Source organism: Prionailurus viverrinus, chromosome A3, assembly GCF_022837055.1.
Source record: "Prionailurus viverrinus isolate Anna chromosome A3, UM_Priviv_1.0, whole genome shotgun sequence".
In the NCBI taxonomy this organism is placed as follows: Eukaryota; Metazoa; Chordata; class Mammalia; order Carnivora; family Felidae; genus Prionailurus; species Prionailurus viverrinus.
Genome location: NC_062563.1, coordinates 30,548,635 through 30,564,794, shown reverse-complemented (window position 1 = coordinate 30,564,794; position 16,160 = coordinate 30,548,635). Strand labels below are relative to the sequence as shown.

The 16,160-nt window shown below is 44.8% G+C and overlaps 1 protein-coding gene across 5 annotated transcripts in view; it reads right to left on the bottom strand.

The window, feature by feature from the left end:
• PANK2 (pantothenate kinase 2) overlaps positions 1-16,160 on the bottom strand; it is a 53,080-nt gene that overhangs the window by 26,331 nt on the left and 10,589 nt on the right. For 2 of the 5 annotated variants that reach the window (XR_007150854.1, XM_047852522.1), the window contains exon 1: positions 5,896-6,269. Coding sequence is in view for 1 of the 5 variants with exons in the window: in XM_047852522.1 (XP_047708478.1) it covers positions 5,896-6,163 (268 nt within the window). In the remaining 4 variants the exon portion in view is untranslated. Of the gene's footprint in view, positions 1-5,895; positions 6,270-9,347; positions 9,558-16,160 lie in introns of those variants that run through there. The other 3 variants (XM_047852524.1, XM_047852527.1, XM_047852525.1) reach the window with 2 other exon arrangements.

The following is a 16,160-nucleotide window of genomic DNA, read 5'->3' as shown; positions in this document are numbered from 1 at the left end:
ATAATATTCTTATTCTCAAAATAGTTTTAACTTGGGGACTAGATGCCTATAGAATATTATATATTATCAAACCAGTAGACTCAATAATAAATTCTACATTTTGGAAATATAGACCGACAAAACCTAATAAACTACTAGAAAACTAAAGATGGCTTCCACTTTTAGAAAGCAAACTTTAAGCTGTTATTTAGAAGAGAAGTTTTCACATGCTGGTCAGTCTCGCTGACATACACTGAGAAAGAACATAATAAACTGAGAATGAACAGTGCCTGAAGATAAAAATATCCCAAGGTATGAACCTGAAAAAACATTCACCAGGTTATAAATTTAAGCCTAAGAAACATCACTGTTCTTCTAAATGACCAAAATAACTATTCTTTTCTGCTTGATAAGGTCCTAACAGCCTACAGTCTATTGCCTTGTTCCTTCTCTCTCCTTTTAACATGTGTTTAAGCAAAAGATTTTTTTTAATGTTTATTTTAAGAGGGGGGGGAGAAGGGAGGGGGGAGGGGGGAGGGGGGGAGAGGGGGAGAAAGAGAGAGAGAGAGAGAGAGAGAGAGAGAAATCATTTGTGCACATGCAGGGGAGGGGGAGGGAGGGACACAGGATCCCAAGCAGGCTCTGCACTGATGGGGGGCTCAAACTCAGGAACCATGAGATCATGATCTGAACCAAAGCTGGACACTTAACCAACTGAGCCACCTAGGAGCCCCTAAAAGATTTTTTTTTAAGTTTACTTATTTCTTTTGAAAGAAAGAGATCACTAGCGAGGGAGGGGCACTATGAGTGCAGAGCCCAATGCAGGGCTCAAACTCACGAACCAAACCGTGAGATCATGACCTGAGCTGAAATCAAGAGTCAGGCAATTGGGGCTCCTGGGTGGCTCAGTTGGTTAAGCATCCAACTTCAGCTCAGACCATGATCTCACAGTTCGTGGGTTTGAGCCCCACATTAGACTCTGTGCTGACAGCTCACAGCCTGGAGCCTGCTTCACATTCTGTCTCTCCATCTCTCTCTGCCCCTTCCCCACTCACACTCTATCTCTGTCTCTCTCTCTCTCAAAAATAAAAACAATTAAAAAAAAAAAAAAAAAGAGTCGGGTGATTGACTGAGCCACACAGGTGCCCCAAAAGATTTTTAATAGCATACATCACTTCTCCTTTATGGTACCCCCTAGATAAAAAATGGGTAGGGATGCTAACACTGTTTGAACAATCATATTACCTAAATACACATGGCCCCTAAAATAACATACTGTACCATTTTACACAGCTGCATACTTGGATTATTTTTAGGCCCTGCTTAATGCTTCACATTCTTTGAACAACCAAAGTGAAGGACCATGTTTACTTTGATTTCATTTAGATTTAAAGTTGATAAAAAGGTTAAAAAGCATCCTCTCCCATTCTGTACCTCAAACATAGGCTATGAAGCAACAGAAATCTTTTTACTGAGCTGCTAATGGGCAGTCTTCCCTAATTCCCTAACTGAAGATGAAACACTGCACCTAATAAGGGGCAGTCTCTCAGGGCCCCAGCACCAATTCCTTTCTGCCAACACTGATGCTCCCCAAAAGCCAAGGAAAAGCAACCATTTGCTAGGCTGGCATTATCAAGCTACAAAAACTTTTTTTTTTTTTTTAAAGAGTTTTAAGTTTATTTTTTGAGTAATCTCAACACTCAACGTGGGTCTCAAACTCACAACCCCAAGAGTCGCATGTTCTACCAACTGAGCCAGCCAGGCACCCCTAAAAGCTTTATTTTCTAGATCAATGGAAATTAAGGATATTCCACGACTAACAGGAGTCGAAAATCAACGTGTCCCAAAGATCTCCCTGGAGTGCTACAACATGCTTCATGCTTTGAAGTCACCTTCAAAAATCCAGCTCCATCCACCAGCCACATAGGATACTCCCATCCCAGGTTCCACACCTCTAACACATCTGCTGCACATCTGGGACCCTTGATTAAAATGCATGTTCTCTTGTAACATACCTGTATACATTTGTCAAAGTATACATTTTGCTGTATGTAATTATGCCTCAGTAAAACTTTTTAAAAATTAACAGATGCATTAAAAAAGCAGGGGGGGGCGCACCTGGGTGGCTCAGTTGGTTAAGCAATCAACTTCGACTGAGGTCTTGATCTCACGGTGAGTTAGAGCTTCGCACTGGGATCTCTGCTGTCACCATGGAGCCTGCTTCAGATCCTCTGTCCCCTTCTCTCTGCCCCTCCCCCACTCATGCTCTGTCTCAAATAGAAATAAACATTAAAAAAAATTAACAGGTGCATGTTCTTAGACTTGTTTGCAGACCTGAATGGGTTTTTGGTGTTTTTTTTAAGCTTCTAAGTAATTCCATTTAAGAACCACTGCTCTGGGTTACGCTGCATGTACCTTCCCCCACTCAAAAATAGGGAAGGTCAAGAACACTGGATCTGAAAGTCAGACACCTAATCACACAGATCCATTATTAACTCACTACATGCCCGTGGACAAAGGAAAAATTTCACTGACAGTTTCCTCTTCTGGAAACTAGGGATAAAAAATACCTACCCCATAGGGTAACTGTGAGACTTCAATGATAGGTTTTTAACATATTTGGCAAAATGTCTAACACAAGTAAGCAGTACATTACCATCATTAGCATCTTTGTTTCCTTTTTTTTTTTTTTTGACGTTTATTTATTTTTGAGAGACAGACCAGGAGCGGGAGAGGGGCAGAGAGAGAGAGGGAGACACAGAATCCGAAGCAGGCTCCAGGCTCCCAGCTGTCAGCACAGAGCCTGACGCGGGGCTCAAACCCACAAACCGTGAGATCATGACCTGAGCCGAAGTCGGACACTTAACTGACTGAGCCACCCAGTCACCCCTGGTTTCCATCATTTTAAATCAATCTTTACTTGGTATTTCTCTGTCCTGTGAGACATACTCTACCTAATCTAAAACTTTTAAAGAACTTCTTACACACAGACATGCCTAGCCTCATCCCTAATGCCTAAGTCTGGGATGGGAACAGGTTTGAGAATTACACTGTTCTAGGGAACATGTGTGGCAGAACATGACTATGACCAGGGTCTACAAGAATTCCTAAGATAAACTGAATAGCTCCTTCTAGTTTCAAATGACATCTAGTCTCCTACCTTTAGACAAGTAGTTTAAGGACATCAGAATGAAGCTCTCTAACCTCCAAAGATGGCACCACCCTATACCCAACTTTACCAAAAATAAATACGGAGATTTATTTAGTCTTTACTGAATTCTCTCAGAGGTGAAACCATTCTTGGAGGGTTCAGAAATCAAGAGGCTGCCTCTCCATCTAGCAGGTGCACCCCCGGACAGTAACAGAAAAAACAAATGGAAGAAAGAAATAACCTTTTTGGCAGGTCTCATTACCTGAGAGATGGCTTTTCATGATTCATCAGAGAAAGCAATAAAGGCAACCATGACAAACAACAGACATAAAAACAAAAATAAATATATAAATAAATATGTAAATATATAAATAAATCCGACATGAATATCTGTCTTGGTTCCTTAAAAGATATCTCAGGGACGCCTGGGTGGCTCAGTCGGTTAAGCATCTAATTCTTTTTTTTTTTTTTTAATTTTTTTTTGTTTGTTTGTTTATTTTTGAAAGAGAGAGAGAGGGAGTGGTAGAAATGCAGAGAGAGAGGAAGACACAGAATATGAAGCACGCTCCAGGCTCGGAGTTGTTAGCACCACATTCCACCTGGGCTCGAACCCACAGGCCATGAGATCATGACCTGAGCCAAAGTCAGACATTTAACCGACTGAACCACCCAGGTGCCCCTAGCATCCAATTCTTGATTTCAGCTCAGTTCATGATCTCCACGGTCTTAGCATGGAGCCTGCTTGAGATTCTCTCTCCCCTCTCTCCTGCTTGCAGGTGCACTCTCTCTCTAAAAATAAAAAAATAAAAAGACATCTCAAAACCACCTTACATACCACCCCCACCCCCCAATACAATCTAAACCAGAGTTTTCCACAGGTGTCTCTGAGCAGCTGTATGTAAATGATATGAGGAATTTGTTAAAATGCAGCTTCTTAGAACCCTCCCCAGACTCTGATTCAAAAAGATGGAGTTGGACCCAAGAAATCTGCATTTTTAACTCCCAAGGTCATTTTTATGCTCAAAATTTGGAAGTACTTCCACAGTAGCTAGAAATTTTCACCTCAAGTAAGTCTTGAACACAAAAGATAGTGATTATGCTTAGCTTTAGAGCAATGAAGAAACAGCTAATAGAATATACACAATTCAATAAAGCACAGTGGTTGAGAGGATGTATGGAGCTGACTTCCTGAATTTACATTTCTATCCCACTACTCACAAGTCATTTGACAGAGGGCAAATGTACCCCCGTTTTCTCATCTGTAAAATGGAATAAACAAGTTATGAGTACTAATGAGTTATTAAAGCTCTCAGTAGAGTGCCTGACCTCCGCAAACACCCAAAACACAATACTTATTTAGAAAGTGGGTGATGGGCATTGAGGAGGGCACCTGTTGGGATGAGCCCTGGGTGTTGTACGGAAACCAATGTGACAATAAATTATATTTAATATAAAAAAAAAGTACTTATTTAGAATTCTTATGGTCAATGGCTAAAAGACAGCTGGCTAGAGGGCTGTGAATCTCTGAAATTTACAACCATCTCTAATGATGTAGTACAAAACCATTAACGTTTTGCATTGCTTAAAAATCAGGTGCTTCTCAAATAAAACACAAACCAGGTAACTGGTTCTAAACATGGTATCAATTGAGAGCAGTTAATCTGTTTTCCAAATTTCTTTCAAGACAGGAAAAGGCAAAATAATTCAGACTCCCAAATTTTTCACAGCAAAACAGGGCTACATTGAACATTTAATCATCCAAATCATGTAAGATAAAGTACAGCAACCTGGTGGCTGGCTGAGGTACAAGACCATCCAATCAAGACCTCACTCTCATAACCTGCATTTAAAACAGGCTGATTTCCTGAAAGAGGAATTTGGCAACAAGACAAAAATCTAACCATATGTAAAATGTCACTAAATGATAAAGCTTATATTAGAGTATTAAGACAGTGGATACTTTCAACAGTAGCAATAGCTACTAGACTGAGAATGCTAACTGAAGACCTTTAAAGGGGTGAAAATGCATGGACTAGAACACACGCAGGAAAAGAAGCCTGATAAGAAAATGGAGAAACCGATTCTCCAGAAAGAGCATGTGCAACTGCCAAGGCGAGATTCCCTCAAAATAAAAAGCCTTAATGCCCAGAATGCTACAGACCTGAATCGTGAGTATCAGCAAATAGATGCAAAGAAAATAGAGATATCTGGGTGAGAGATGACCCGAATTCTCACGGGAAGAAAAGCAGCCAAAGCTTAAGTGCACAGAACACGGAATCCAATTTTAGGCCTGCAGCAACTCAAGGGCTAGTTAACCATTTTCCAGGAGGGCCGAAATCTCCAGATTAAAGGGATTTAACGTCTTGGACACCGCTCTTTGGGACCCACGGAAAACAGACACGGGGGATTCAAAGGATTTAGGGGGAAAGGAGGCGGTGGAAATGAGTCAAAAGAAGCCTTCTCGACGATAAAATCATGTGACTCTCGGGCAAAGAATGCCCAAGGAGCTGAGGAAGAAAGGGTCCTGAGTAAAGACGCTCCACTTCCACCACCGTCAAGGGCGGACCACTGCGCCCGAGGTCTGGGCGGGAGCCGGACCCTAATGCCCCAAACTTGGACCTGAGGCCTCCAGCCGGGAGTCAGCCCGTGCACCAACCTAGGACCACCGTGCGGGGGCACTGTCCCCACACGAGCGCGCGGGAAAAACGGCGGCCGCGCCGGAAGGGGGCAGGGCGAGCCGCGAGGACGACCCCCCGGGCACTTACGCTGCCGCTTCTTCCTGAGGCTTTCCACGCGCTGGCGGGAGGCCGAGGGAGCGCCGCTGTAGGAGCCGGGCCGGTTTCGCCTAATGCCCTCTGCCGAAGCCGAAGCCGAGGACCCGACTGGGGGCTCCGACGCGCTACTCGCCCGGCGCCGCAGCAGCTCCCGCCGCCGCCCATCAGGCCCTTCGGGCGCCGGCTCCCCCGCCGAGGCGGAGGTGTCGGCCGCTCTGCCGTGGCGCTCCATGGGCACGCCGAGCCGGCCCGCTCCCATCCGCAGCAGCCGCCGCTGCCGCCCAAGCCAGCCCCCCAGCGCCGAAACCCTCGTCGCCTCCTCCGCGGCAGTCCAGCCCAAGCAGAGGCGCCCCCTCCACCGTCCGCCTCTTCCGTTGCGCCAACGCGCAGCAAGCCAATCCAAATAGGCTGGGGGCGGCCCGAAGGCCTCGCGTCCAATCGCCTCCCTCACTCGAGGCGGATCGACCGCGCGTCCGTCCAATGAAAGGCTCCCAGGACGGGGCGGGGCGGAGAGTGGCGGGGGAGGGGATCGAAGCTTGGCCGCGAAGAAGGCGGTGTTGCCGAGGGGAGAGTGATGGCGGCGCCGCCCAATGGACGTGTGGGTGGAGGGGCCGGCTCACCCGCCCGCACTGGCGGACAGGTCAGGGGGGCCCTGCCCCTGAGTCCCGCCTCGCTGCTGCATCCCTCTCCCCCTGCCCGCGCCCTCAGCCAGCCCAGCAGTGTGCCCCCCAGCGTCTGGCCGCTAGTCATTGGCAGACCGAAGGGCTTGAACCGCGGCTGATTTAGCCTTTGTCCCTTGGCCTGGTTCCACCACTGCCGTCGAGACCACCAGCCCCTCCGCGCTCTTTTTTACCCTCTCCCCCAGCACTGCCACTGGCGTGGTTGGGCTAAGCCCCCTCCATTCCGCCTGCGTTGGAGAAACGTACCCGGTACCAGAAGGAAAGAAAGGGCTGGGGCTGGTCTCCATGGCAACTGGAAGAAAGAGGTGGGTTATAAATCCTACGCCACCCTTCAGTGCTGAAGGAGGGGGTGTGGGAGCCGGGGAGTAGGGTTTGCGTTTTGAAGGACAGTGTGGATTCCTTTTCCGTGCGGTGCACTAGGGGGACATAGAAGGATTTGGTGGCTGCCTTGGAACCTGGGTTGTAAGGGGTGTGTGTGTGCGCGCGCGCGAACGTTAATCATCTTATTCCCTTTTGGGGGGCGAGACCACAGTCACCTCCAGCCCTGAGATACTGACCATTCACACCTACCTAAGGCCCTGCCACTCATCCCTTCTCCAAAGGTTATCCAAGCCTGGAATGACCCCACCTTGCTCTGTACCCTCAAGGCACTCCCTCAGTCCGTCAAGTTTAACAGGACTATTAGTTTGTCTTGCTAATTATTCCTAAGTGCCTCTCCGGGGACACTGTAATGTCCCTTGGGTGATAGACCTCATTTTTTTTTTTACCTTTGCCGTAATAACTGCTAGTAGCCCGCAGAACGAGACAGATAAGCTTCTCTCTTGCTTGTTGAGTAGAAATAGCCAGGCTCACTCCAAACTAGTTCCCCCTCATTGTAGGAATAACCTTGGAAACCCTGTATCCAAACTCTGGAAATCCCAGCTCCTGCAAGAACCCATCCCAGATGGATCCTACAAGAACTAAGAACACCTGTAGCTAGTCTTCAAAATCCCAGTCCCCAGTATTGCTTATCTTTCTGCCTACATCTCACCAATCTGGTCCTCCTTGACCTGAGGGAGCTTTCCTCCAAGCCTGTTGAGCTGTGATAGATCATCCTGAAGAATCAAGAATCATCACCTAAGGCTGCCAAGATGAACCCCAATATCAAAATGACACCGAAAATAGGTGTAGGGGTTGTGTGTGTGTGTGTGTGTGTGTGTGTGTGTGTGTTTTGCAGTGTACATAATGCCCTTACATGTCATTTCATCTGGCAACACTTGGATAATGAGGCAAATTAACCAGAGGCACACAGCTTAAATGATAGAGCCTGGATTCCTGAGAAGTTCAGCTACCCTCTGCGTTACAGTTACCAAAAGGCACAGATTCAGTAAAATTCCAATAAATTAGTGGAAGGCTTTTTGTCATCTTAAATATGTTTCTTCACATTCCCTGGTGTAAGCTTACAGTGTGTGGCTATCATTAAAGTTTATCCAAAATAACAGGTGAAGCATATACTAATGACAATTAGGCAAGATGTTTATAATCCTAAAAGTAAAAATGCAAATAAACTGAACAAAAGAAACCAGACACTAAACAATGCATACCATATGATTTACATGAAGTTCAACGTTAATAAATGATGTGAGAAGTCAGGATAATGGTGTTTGGGGGTGGGGGGAAGGGAAGAGAGTAGGCATGAGAGGGCAACAGATTAGACTTCTGTAAGGCTGGTAAGGTTCAATTGCTTTGGTCTAGGTGATGGCTACGTGGGTGTGTTCACTTTGCAATATTTCATCAAGATGTTCACTTGTGCACTTTTCTCTATGTGTGTTATACTTAAATATGGCATTTTTTTTTTAATTTTTTTTTCAACGTTTATTTATTTTTGGGACAGAGAGAGACAGAGCATGAATGGGGGAGGGGCAGAGAGAGAGGGAGACACAGAATCGGAAACAGGCTCCAGGCTCTGAGCCATCAGCCCAGACCCTGACGCGGGGCTCGAACCCATGGACCGCGAGATCGTGACCTGGCCGAAGTCGGACGCTTAACCGACTGCGCCACCCAGGCGCCCCTTATTTTTTTTTTAAATTGAAGATTTGTCCTGGACCAAGGAAGCCCATGATTAAGCTTACATTTTTTTTTTTTTCCAAAAAAAGTCAAATGAAAGTAACAAGAGGTTTCCTTTTTGGGGCACCTGGGTGGCTGAGTCGGTTAAGCGTCCAACTTTAGCTCAGGCCATGATCTCACCGTCTGTGGGTTCCAGCACCAAGTCAGGCTCTATGCTGACAGCTGAGAGCCTGGAGCCTGCTTTGGATTCTGTGTCTCCCCCTCTCTCTCTGCCCCTCCCATGCTCGCACTCTGTCTCTCAAAAAATAAAATTAAAAAACGTTTAAAATTAAAAAAAAAAGGTTTCCTTTCTCTGTGGTTATTATAACACACAGCATCATTTAGAGGGACAGAATCATTAAGTTTTTTACCATTTGTCTCAGTTACTTTACCCTTGGGGAGAAACCAGTTTTCTGGTATACACATCAGAATAAGCACAGAGGTCATAGTAAGCATAGTGCTTCAGAGGAACTAATCAAATTCTAAAGTAGTGATTTGCATTGATAGAGCCATTAATGATAGAGCCATTTCAGTGACAAAACATCATATAGAATACACATCTACCATATTAGGTGCCTACTGCTAGGTCAGAAATAACCCCAAAACTTAGTGACTGAGAACAGTAATGAATATATGTTATCTCAGTTTTTGTAGGTCAAGCATTTGGGAGTGATTTACCTGGGTCGTTCTGGCTCCGGGCCTTTCATGAAGTTGCAGTCAGTTGAGGGCATATGGGCTGGAGGGTGCCCTTCCAAGATGGGTTATTTACATGACTGGCAAGCTGGTACTGGCTGTTGGCAAGAGGCTCAGCTCCCACAACATGGGCCTCTTCATAGGGTTGCTTGAATGTCCTCACAACACGATAGCTGGCTTCTCCCAAAACTAGTGATTCAAAGAAAAACATGCAGAAGTCACAGTATCTTTTAAGATCTAGCCTGGGAAGTCATACTTCCATCGTTTCTGCAATACCCTATTGCAATATCCAATATCCTGTTATTACACAGATCAGCCCTCTTGAAAGTGGGTTGATACTACACAAGGACACCAATACCAGGAAGAAGAGAGTCATTGGAGGCCATTTTAGGGCCCACAGTCTGCCCTCTGGATCCCAGGGGATGCGAGAAGTTTCACATTCTCATCTCTCACTGCTTCCTGAGAGCCAGGGGACAGACCCTCTCTGAGTTTCCCTTGAGGTCTCTTGCAGCTAAAGTAGGGCAACTGGGGAGTAAAAAAACCAGAAGTATGATCACCAGAGCGCCAAGCCACAGAGGTTTATAGATCAAGTTCTCTCTCCTTTCATTGGGCTGTATTAGTGCCAGGAAAATGAAAAGCATAGAATCAGGCCCCTGTCAAGCCCATGGTCTTTTTTTTCCAGAGTATAATGGTGAAAATTTGGGAAAACCTTGGCTATTATCTCTCCCAAAGGACAAAAATATGAAGAACATGAAGTTGTTAAGCCCCTAGACATTCTTCCAAGGCCTGGCCCCTGGCCCAGAATGTGCTATTGAAGAGGGATAGAGATGTGTTTTATATGTGCATCTGCACATTCACACACAATAGCTAGCATGTGGCATTCTAGTGGTCTCACCAGAGCTCACAGGCAATATGAATATTACCTGCTTTCAGAAATAAAGCTCAACTTGTCTCAGGAGAATAAAGATAGAAAATCGAAGATGAAATGTAATGAGTTTAGAACGACTCAGTTTCCTAGACATGGAAGATTCTATCCTTTCCCAAGTATTGAAAGGATTGAAAACTTTTTCTGTTTTCAACCTCAAGGCCTATCTTATCTCTCTTTAAAAATATTTTTTTATTATTTATTTTTGAGAGAGATAGAGCATGAGCGGGGGGGTGGGCAGAGAGGGAGGGAGACACAGAATCCAAAGCAGGATCCAGGCTCCAAGCGGTCAGCACAGAGCCCGACATGGGACTCGAACTCACAAACTTCGAGATCATGACCTGAGCCGAAGTCAGAAGCTTAACCGACTGAGCCACCCAGGTACCCCAAGGCCTATCTTATCTTCAACTAAATATCCCTGATTTGGATACTATTACCAGATAACTAATGGCTTAGCACTGTGCTCGAGTAAGTTTGGTAAATATAAGATAAACTTAAGTCATTTTCTTAAAGTTTTAATATTCTGAAGGGCATGATAAATCTCCAAGAGGAGGCTAAGGTATGTAGCTATCTTCCAAATGTAATTGACCATGGAACCCTTTTTTCACAGAATTTTTTCCTTAGACACACTGGGAAATTCATTTCTAGATATAAAAGTCACATCTCTGTTGTATTGTCTTGTATTGTGTTGTGTTTTGAAAGGGAGAGAGAGAAAGCGTGAGCAGAGGAGGGGCAGAGAGAGAGGGGAGAACGAGAATCCCAAGCAGGCTCTGCACTGCCAGCAAAGGAGCCTGATTTAGGGCTGGAACTCACGAGATCATGATCTGAGCTGAAGTTGGGACAGTTAACCAACTGAGCCACCCAGGTGCCCCCACATCTCTGTTATATTAAAGGCAATGGAGATCTAGTTATTTCCGTTTTGAGAGTTTGATGGCTGTTACTATCTTTGTTCCCAAATAAACCTACAGTAGGTCCCCCCCCCCCCTTATCTATAGCTTCACTTTCTAGGGCTTCAGTTACTCGCAGTCAGCCACGGTCTTGAAGTAGATGATCCTTCTTCTGAAATACTGTCAGAAGGTCAATAGTAGCGAACTGCTATGTCACAATACCTACGTCATTCACCACAGTTCGTCGCATCACGTTGGTATCGTATTATTTCACATCATCACAGGAAGAAGGGAGAGTACAGTACAGTAAGGTATTTTGAGGGGTACCTAGATGGTTCAGTTGGTGGAACGGTGACTCTTGATTTTGGCTCAGGTCATGATTCCAGGGTTGTGGGATTAAGACCCACATGGGGCTCCAGTGCTGAGCATGGAGCCTAAGATGCTCTCTCTCTCTCTCCCTGCGCCCCTCTCCCGCACTCGCTCTCTAGAAGTTAATTAATTTAAAAAAGAATATTTTGAGAGAAAGACCACATTCATATAAATTTTATCACAATAGACTATTGTGATAGACCTGGGTGGCTCAGTAGGTTGAGAGACCAACTTTGGCTCAGGTCATGATCTCACGGTTTGTGAGTTCGAACCCCGTGTCAGGCTCTGTGCTGACAGCTCAGAGCCTGGAGCCTGCTTCGGATTCTGTGTCTCCCTCTTGCTCTCTGCCCCTCCCCCATGCATGCTCTGTCTCTCTCTGTCTCAGAAATAAATAAACATTAAAAAAATTTTTTAAAAGTAGACTATTACAATTGCTCTATTTTGTTTTTATTGTTATTAATCTCTTACTGTGCCTAATTTAAAAATGAAACTTTGTCATAGGTGTGTATGTACAGGAAAAACATTGTATATATAGGATTTGGCCACATTTTAAAAAGTAAAAATAAATGGGTAAAATTAATTTTATTAGTATATTTTATTTAACCGAATATATCTAAAACATTATTTTCTCATGTGGCAACATGTGGCCCTACATATTAAAAATGGTCAATAGGGGCACCTGGCTGGCTTAGTTGGAAGAACAGGCAATGCTTGATCTCTAGGTCATGAGTTCAAGCCCCACATTGGGTACAGAGATTATTAAAAAAAATAAACTGTCTTTTTAAGGATCTTTTTTTAATGTTTATTTATTTTTGAAAGAGAGAGAGAGAGTGAGCATGAGCGGGGAAGGGGCAGAGAGAGAGGGAGACAGAATCTGAAGCAGGCTCCCGGCTCTGAGCTGTCAGCACAGAGCCCGACGCAGGGCTCAAACCCACGAACTGCGAGATCATGACTGGAACTGAAGTCAGACACTTAACAGACTGAGCCACCCAGATGCCCCCCAAAAATACTAACCTAAAAAAAAAAAGTGGTGAATTGCCACAAATGTCTAGTGGCTATCAAATTAGACCCATTAAAAGCCCTACTCAGTAACAGTTCAGTTGCCTCCTAAACATTTGTTCTGCTTCTGGTTTACTTTCCAGGCCCACTGCTCCCAGGTTAATTGTACTAAACCACTGTTCTCATATAATCTCCTTTCTGTTTAAAAGGGTTTGATAGAGGCGCCTGGGTGGCTCAGTCTGTTGGGCGTCCGACTTCGGCTCAGGTCATGATCTCGCAGTCTGTGAGTTCGAGCCCCGCATCGGGCTCTGTGCTGACAGCTCAGAGCCTGGAGACTTTCAGATTCTGCGTCTCCCTCTCTCTCTCTCTCTCTCTCTCTGACCCTCCCCCATTCATGCTCTGTCTCTCTCTGTCTCAAAAATAAATAAAATGTAAAAAAAAAAAAAAATTTTTTTTTTAAATAAAAAAAATAAATAAAAGGGTTTGATAGCTTCTTGGCCTACAGAACAAAGTCCACAACACTGAATATCTGAGACTCCTGGGTGGCTCAGTTGATTAAGCGTCTGACCTCAGTTCAGGTCATGATTTCACAGCTTATGGGTTCAAATCCCTGCTTGGGATTCTCTCTCTACCCCTCCCCCACTCACACTTTTTCTCTATCAAAATAAACAAATAAACTTTAAAAAAAAACCCAAGAAGCCCCACATTTAGCATCTTTCCACTTCTCCTCATTACTTCCCATATGCTTATGTAGCATGTTCTAGCAAAATGAATCTCCTAGTTCTCCAGGCAGACTTGACTCTTACCCAGCTATAAGCCTCAATCTTCAACCCTACACAAACTTCCTTCCCACGACATTTCTGCTTATCAAAATCCAACCCAACTTCCATGGTTTAGCCCAAAAGATACCTCCTCCTTAAAGTCTTCACTAACGACCACTGTTAGGTAGGAACCTTCCAATCTTTTATAATATGTCACCTTTAATGACATGTATCCACATACTTCTTTCACATCCTTGGTGTACATGTTTTATAATATCAACTAAATTACGAAAGCTCTTAGAATAAGAGTTTGCATCTTCATATTCCCCACAGTGCCTTTCACAGGCACACACACACACACACACGCAATGTGTTAACAAATGATTACAGTGGCAATAACAATTTCAGGATCCTTTAAAATACTAAAATCTTTGCCACCTGTTTGGCAAAGTTAATGTTTGGTACCTGCCACCTCACAACCACTCCTTCTTCTCCCAGAAATCCCCCTACCCACCTATAGATTAGGCCCCAACGGCTCTGTTCATACTGCATAACACCACCAGCTTGGAATGGGGAGTCACTTCTCCAAGTGTGATGCCACATCCCCCATGCAGGCAAAAGAACCGAGAAAGCTGGTCTGCAGAGAGACCCAAGAATGAACAGATGCACTGAGCGAAACAGGAAAACGAGAGTGCTTTTCCAGTTCTTCCAGGCCTGCCCATTTCCATCCTTTCCTGGGCTGATTACTTTCCTGTCTTTGGGTCCCTTCCTGTAACATTAAAATACATTTCTTGGTGTCCCTGGGGGGCTCAGTCAGTTAAGCGTCCAACTCTTTTTCTTTTTTTAATGTTCATTTATTTTTGAAAGAGAGAGACAGAGTATGAAGCAGGCTCCAGGCTCGAAGCTGTCAGCATAGAGCCCAATGTGGGGCTTGAACTCACAGACCACGAGGTCATGACCTGAGCTGAAGTCAGACGCTTAACTGAATGAGCCACCCAGACACCCCAGCATCTGACGCTTGATTCTAGCTCAGGTCATGATCTTGTGGTTTGTGAGTTCGAGCCCCATAGTGGGCTCTGTGCTGATGTTACAGAACCTGGTTGGGATTCTCTCTCTCCCCCTCTCTCTGCCCCTCCCCCACTCACACTGTCTCTATCAAAATAAATAAACATTTAAATTTTAAAAAACATTTCATGGGGCGCCTGGGTGGCTCAGTCTGTTAAGTGTCTGACTTCAGTTCTGGTCACGATTTCGCGGTTCATGGGTTTGAGCCCTGCTTTGGGCTCTGTGCTGACAGCTCAGAGTCTGGAGCCTGCTTCGGATTCTGTGTCTCCCTCTCTCTCTGCCCCTCCCCCCCTCAAAAATAAATAAACATTTAAAAAATGTTTTTGAAAAACACTCCTTTTTTTCTTAATCTAGCTGACATTGTCTTCTCTTACTTGGAACCAGAGTCTTAAAACAATAATGATGGAAACCAAGCCCTGATTATCAAGGCCTCTCATCCCGTCCTCTCCCATGATCCAATATCCTGAATTATAACTTTCCTACCAAAGGGCTCAGAGCCCATTTCTCAAGGATCATTAGATTTCAGGCAACTGGAGAGACATGCACACAGGAAGAATCATCTACCTCATTGTGGCAGATGGAGGCTACTATAGAACTTTATTGTGCTGTCCTTTCAGAATCCCTGTCACTGGTGAAATTCACTGAAAGAGAACACCAGTATATATTAAAGTGTGAAATCAGGCATTTCAGTGAAATGCTGTTTGTATGACTCACCAATATCCTCATACGTCAACTTCAATTTTTTTTTAATGTTTATTTATTTTTAAGACAGAGGGAGACAGAGCACGAGTGGGGGAGGGGCAGAGAGAGAGGGAGACACAGAATCCAAAGCAGGCTCCAGGCTCTGAGCTGTCAGCACAGAGCCCGATGCGGGGCTCGAACCCATGAACCGTGGGATCATGACCTGAGCCGAAGTCGGACGCTTAACCGACTGAGCTGCCCAGGTGCCCCTTTCGAACGTCAACTTAAATGAATGGCTGATAAAGTGTCATCAAGAGGTCACTCTGGGTCCTGTACCAATGAATAGAAGAGGATGCCTCGTTATTAGTTGTTAATGTTTGCAGGTTGGGGGTGGGGGGGGTGATACTCAAATTCTTCAAAGGTACTTTGTTACTTTTAGGTAGGCCAAAAATCTCCAGGTCAGTCTTCTCAGTCCAATTAATTATCATAGCAAGAGCAATTTTCCTTGGCTCTTCCTACCTCAGGGCCTTTGTATCTGCCATTCCTACTGCCTGGAGAGCTTCTCCCACTCCAGCCCACCACCCATCTTCATGCTTCCCTCCTCTGGCCCTCTTCACGCATAGGCCTCAGCTTAATGTCCTCTCCCTCCAAGAGCCCCCCTCTACCCCACCTTCTCTAAATACATGTGCCTTCTCCTTCCTGCTCGTCCCCATTTCTATTTTTTATTTCCTTCGTCTCTACTCCAGTTACATTTTAATCAACTTTTATTGATGCACAATTTACTATATATAATATAATGCATCTATTTTAAGCACACAGTTTGGTGAGTTTTGGTAAATGTGGGCACCATCACCACATCCAAGGCTCCCCCATCACCCCAAAGGTTCCCTTGTGCCCCTTCCCTAGCATTCCCCACCCCTGGGTCCCAAGCAACCACTGACCTGATTTCTCTCTCTACAGTCTTTTTCAGGGTTTTATATACATGGAATCGTTTAGTACATATTCTTTTGAATCTGGCTTCTTTCAGCGTGACATTTTTGAGATTCATCCAGGCTGTTGGTGTCTCAGGAGTTTGTTCTTTTTTACTGCTGCTCCATGATATGGAAATACC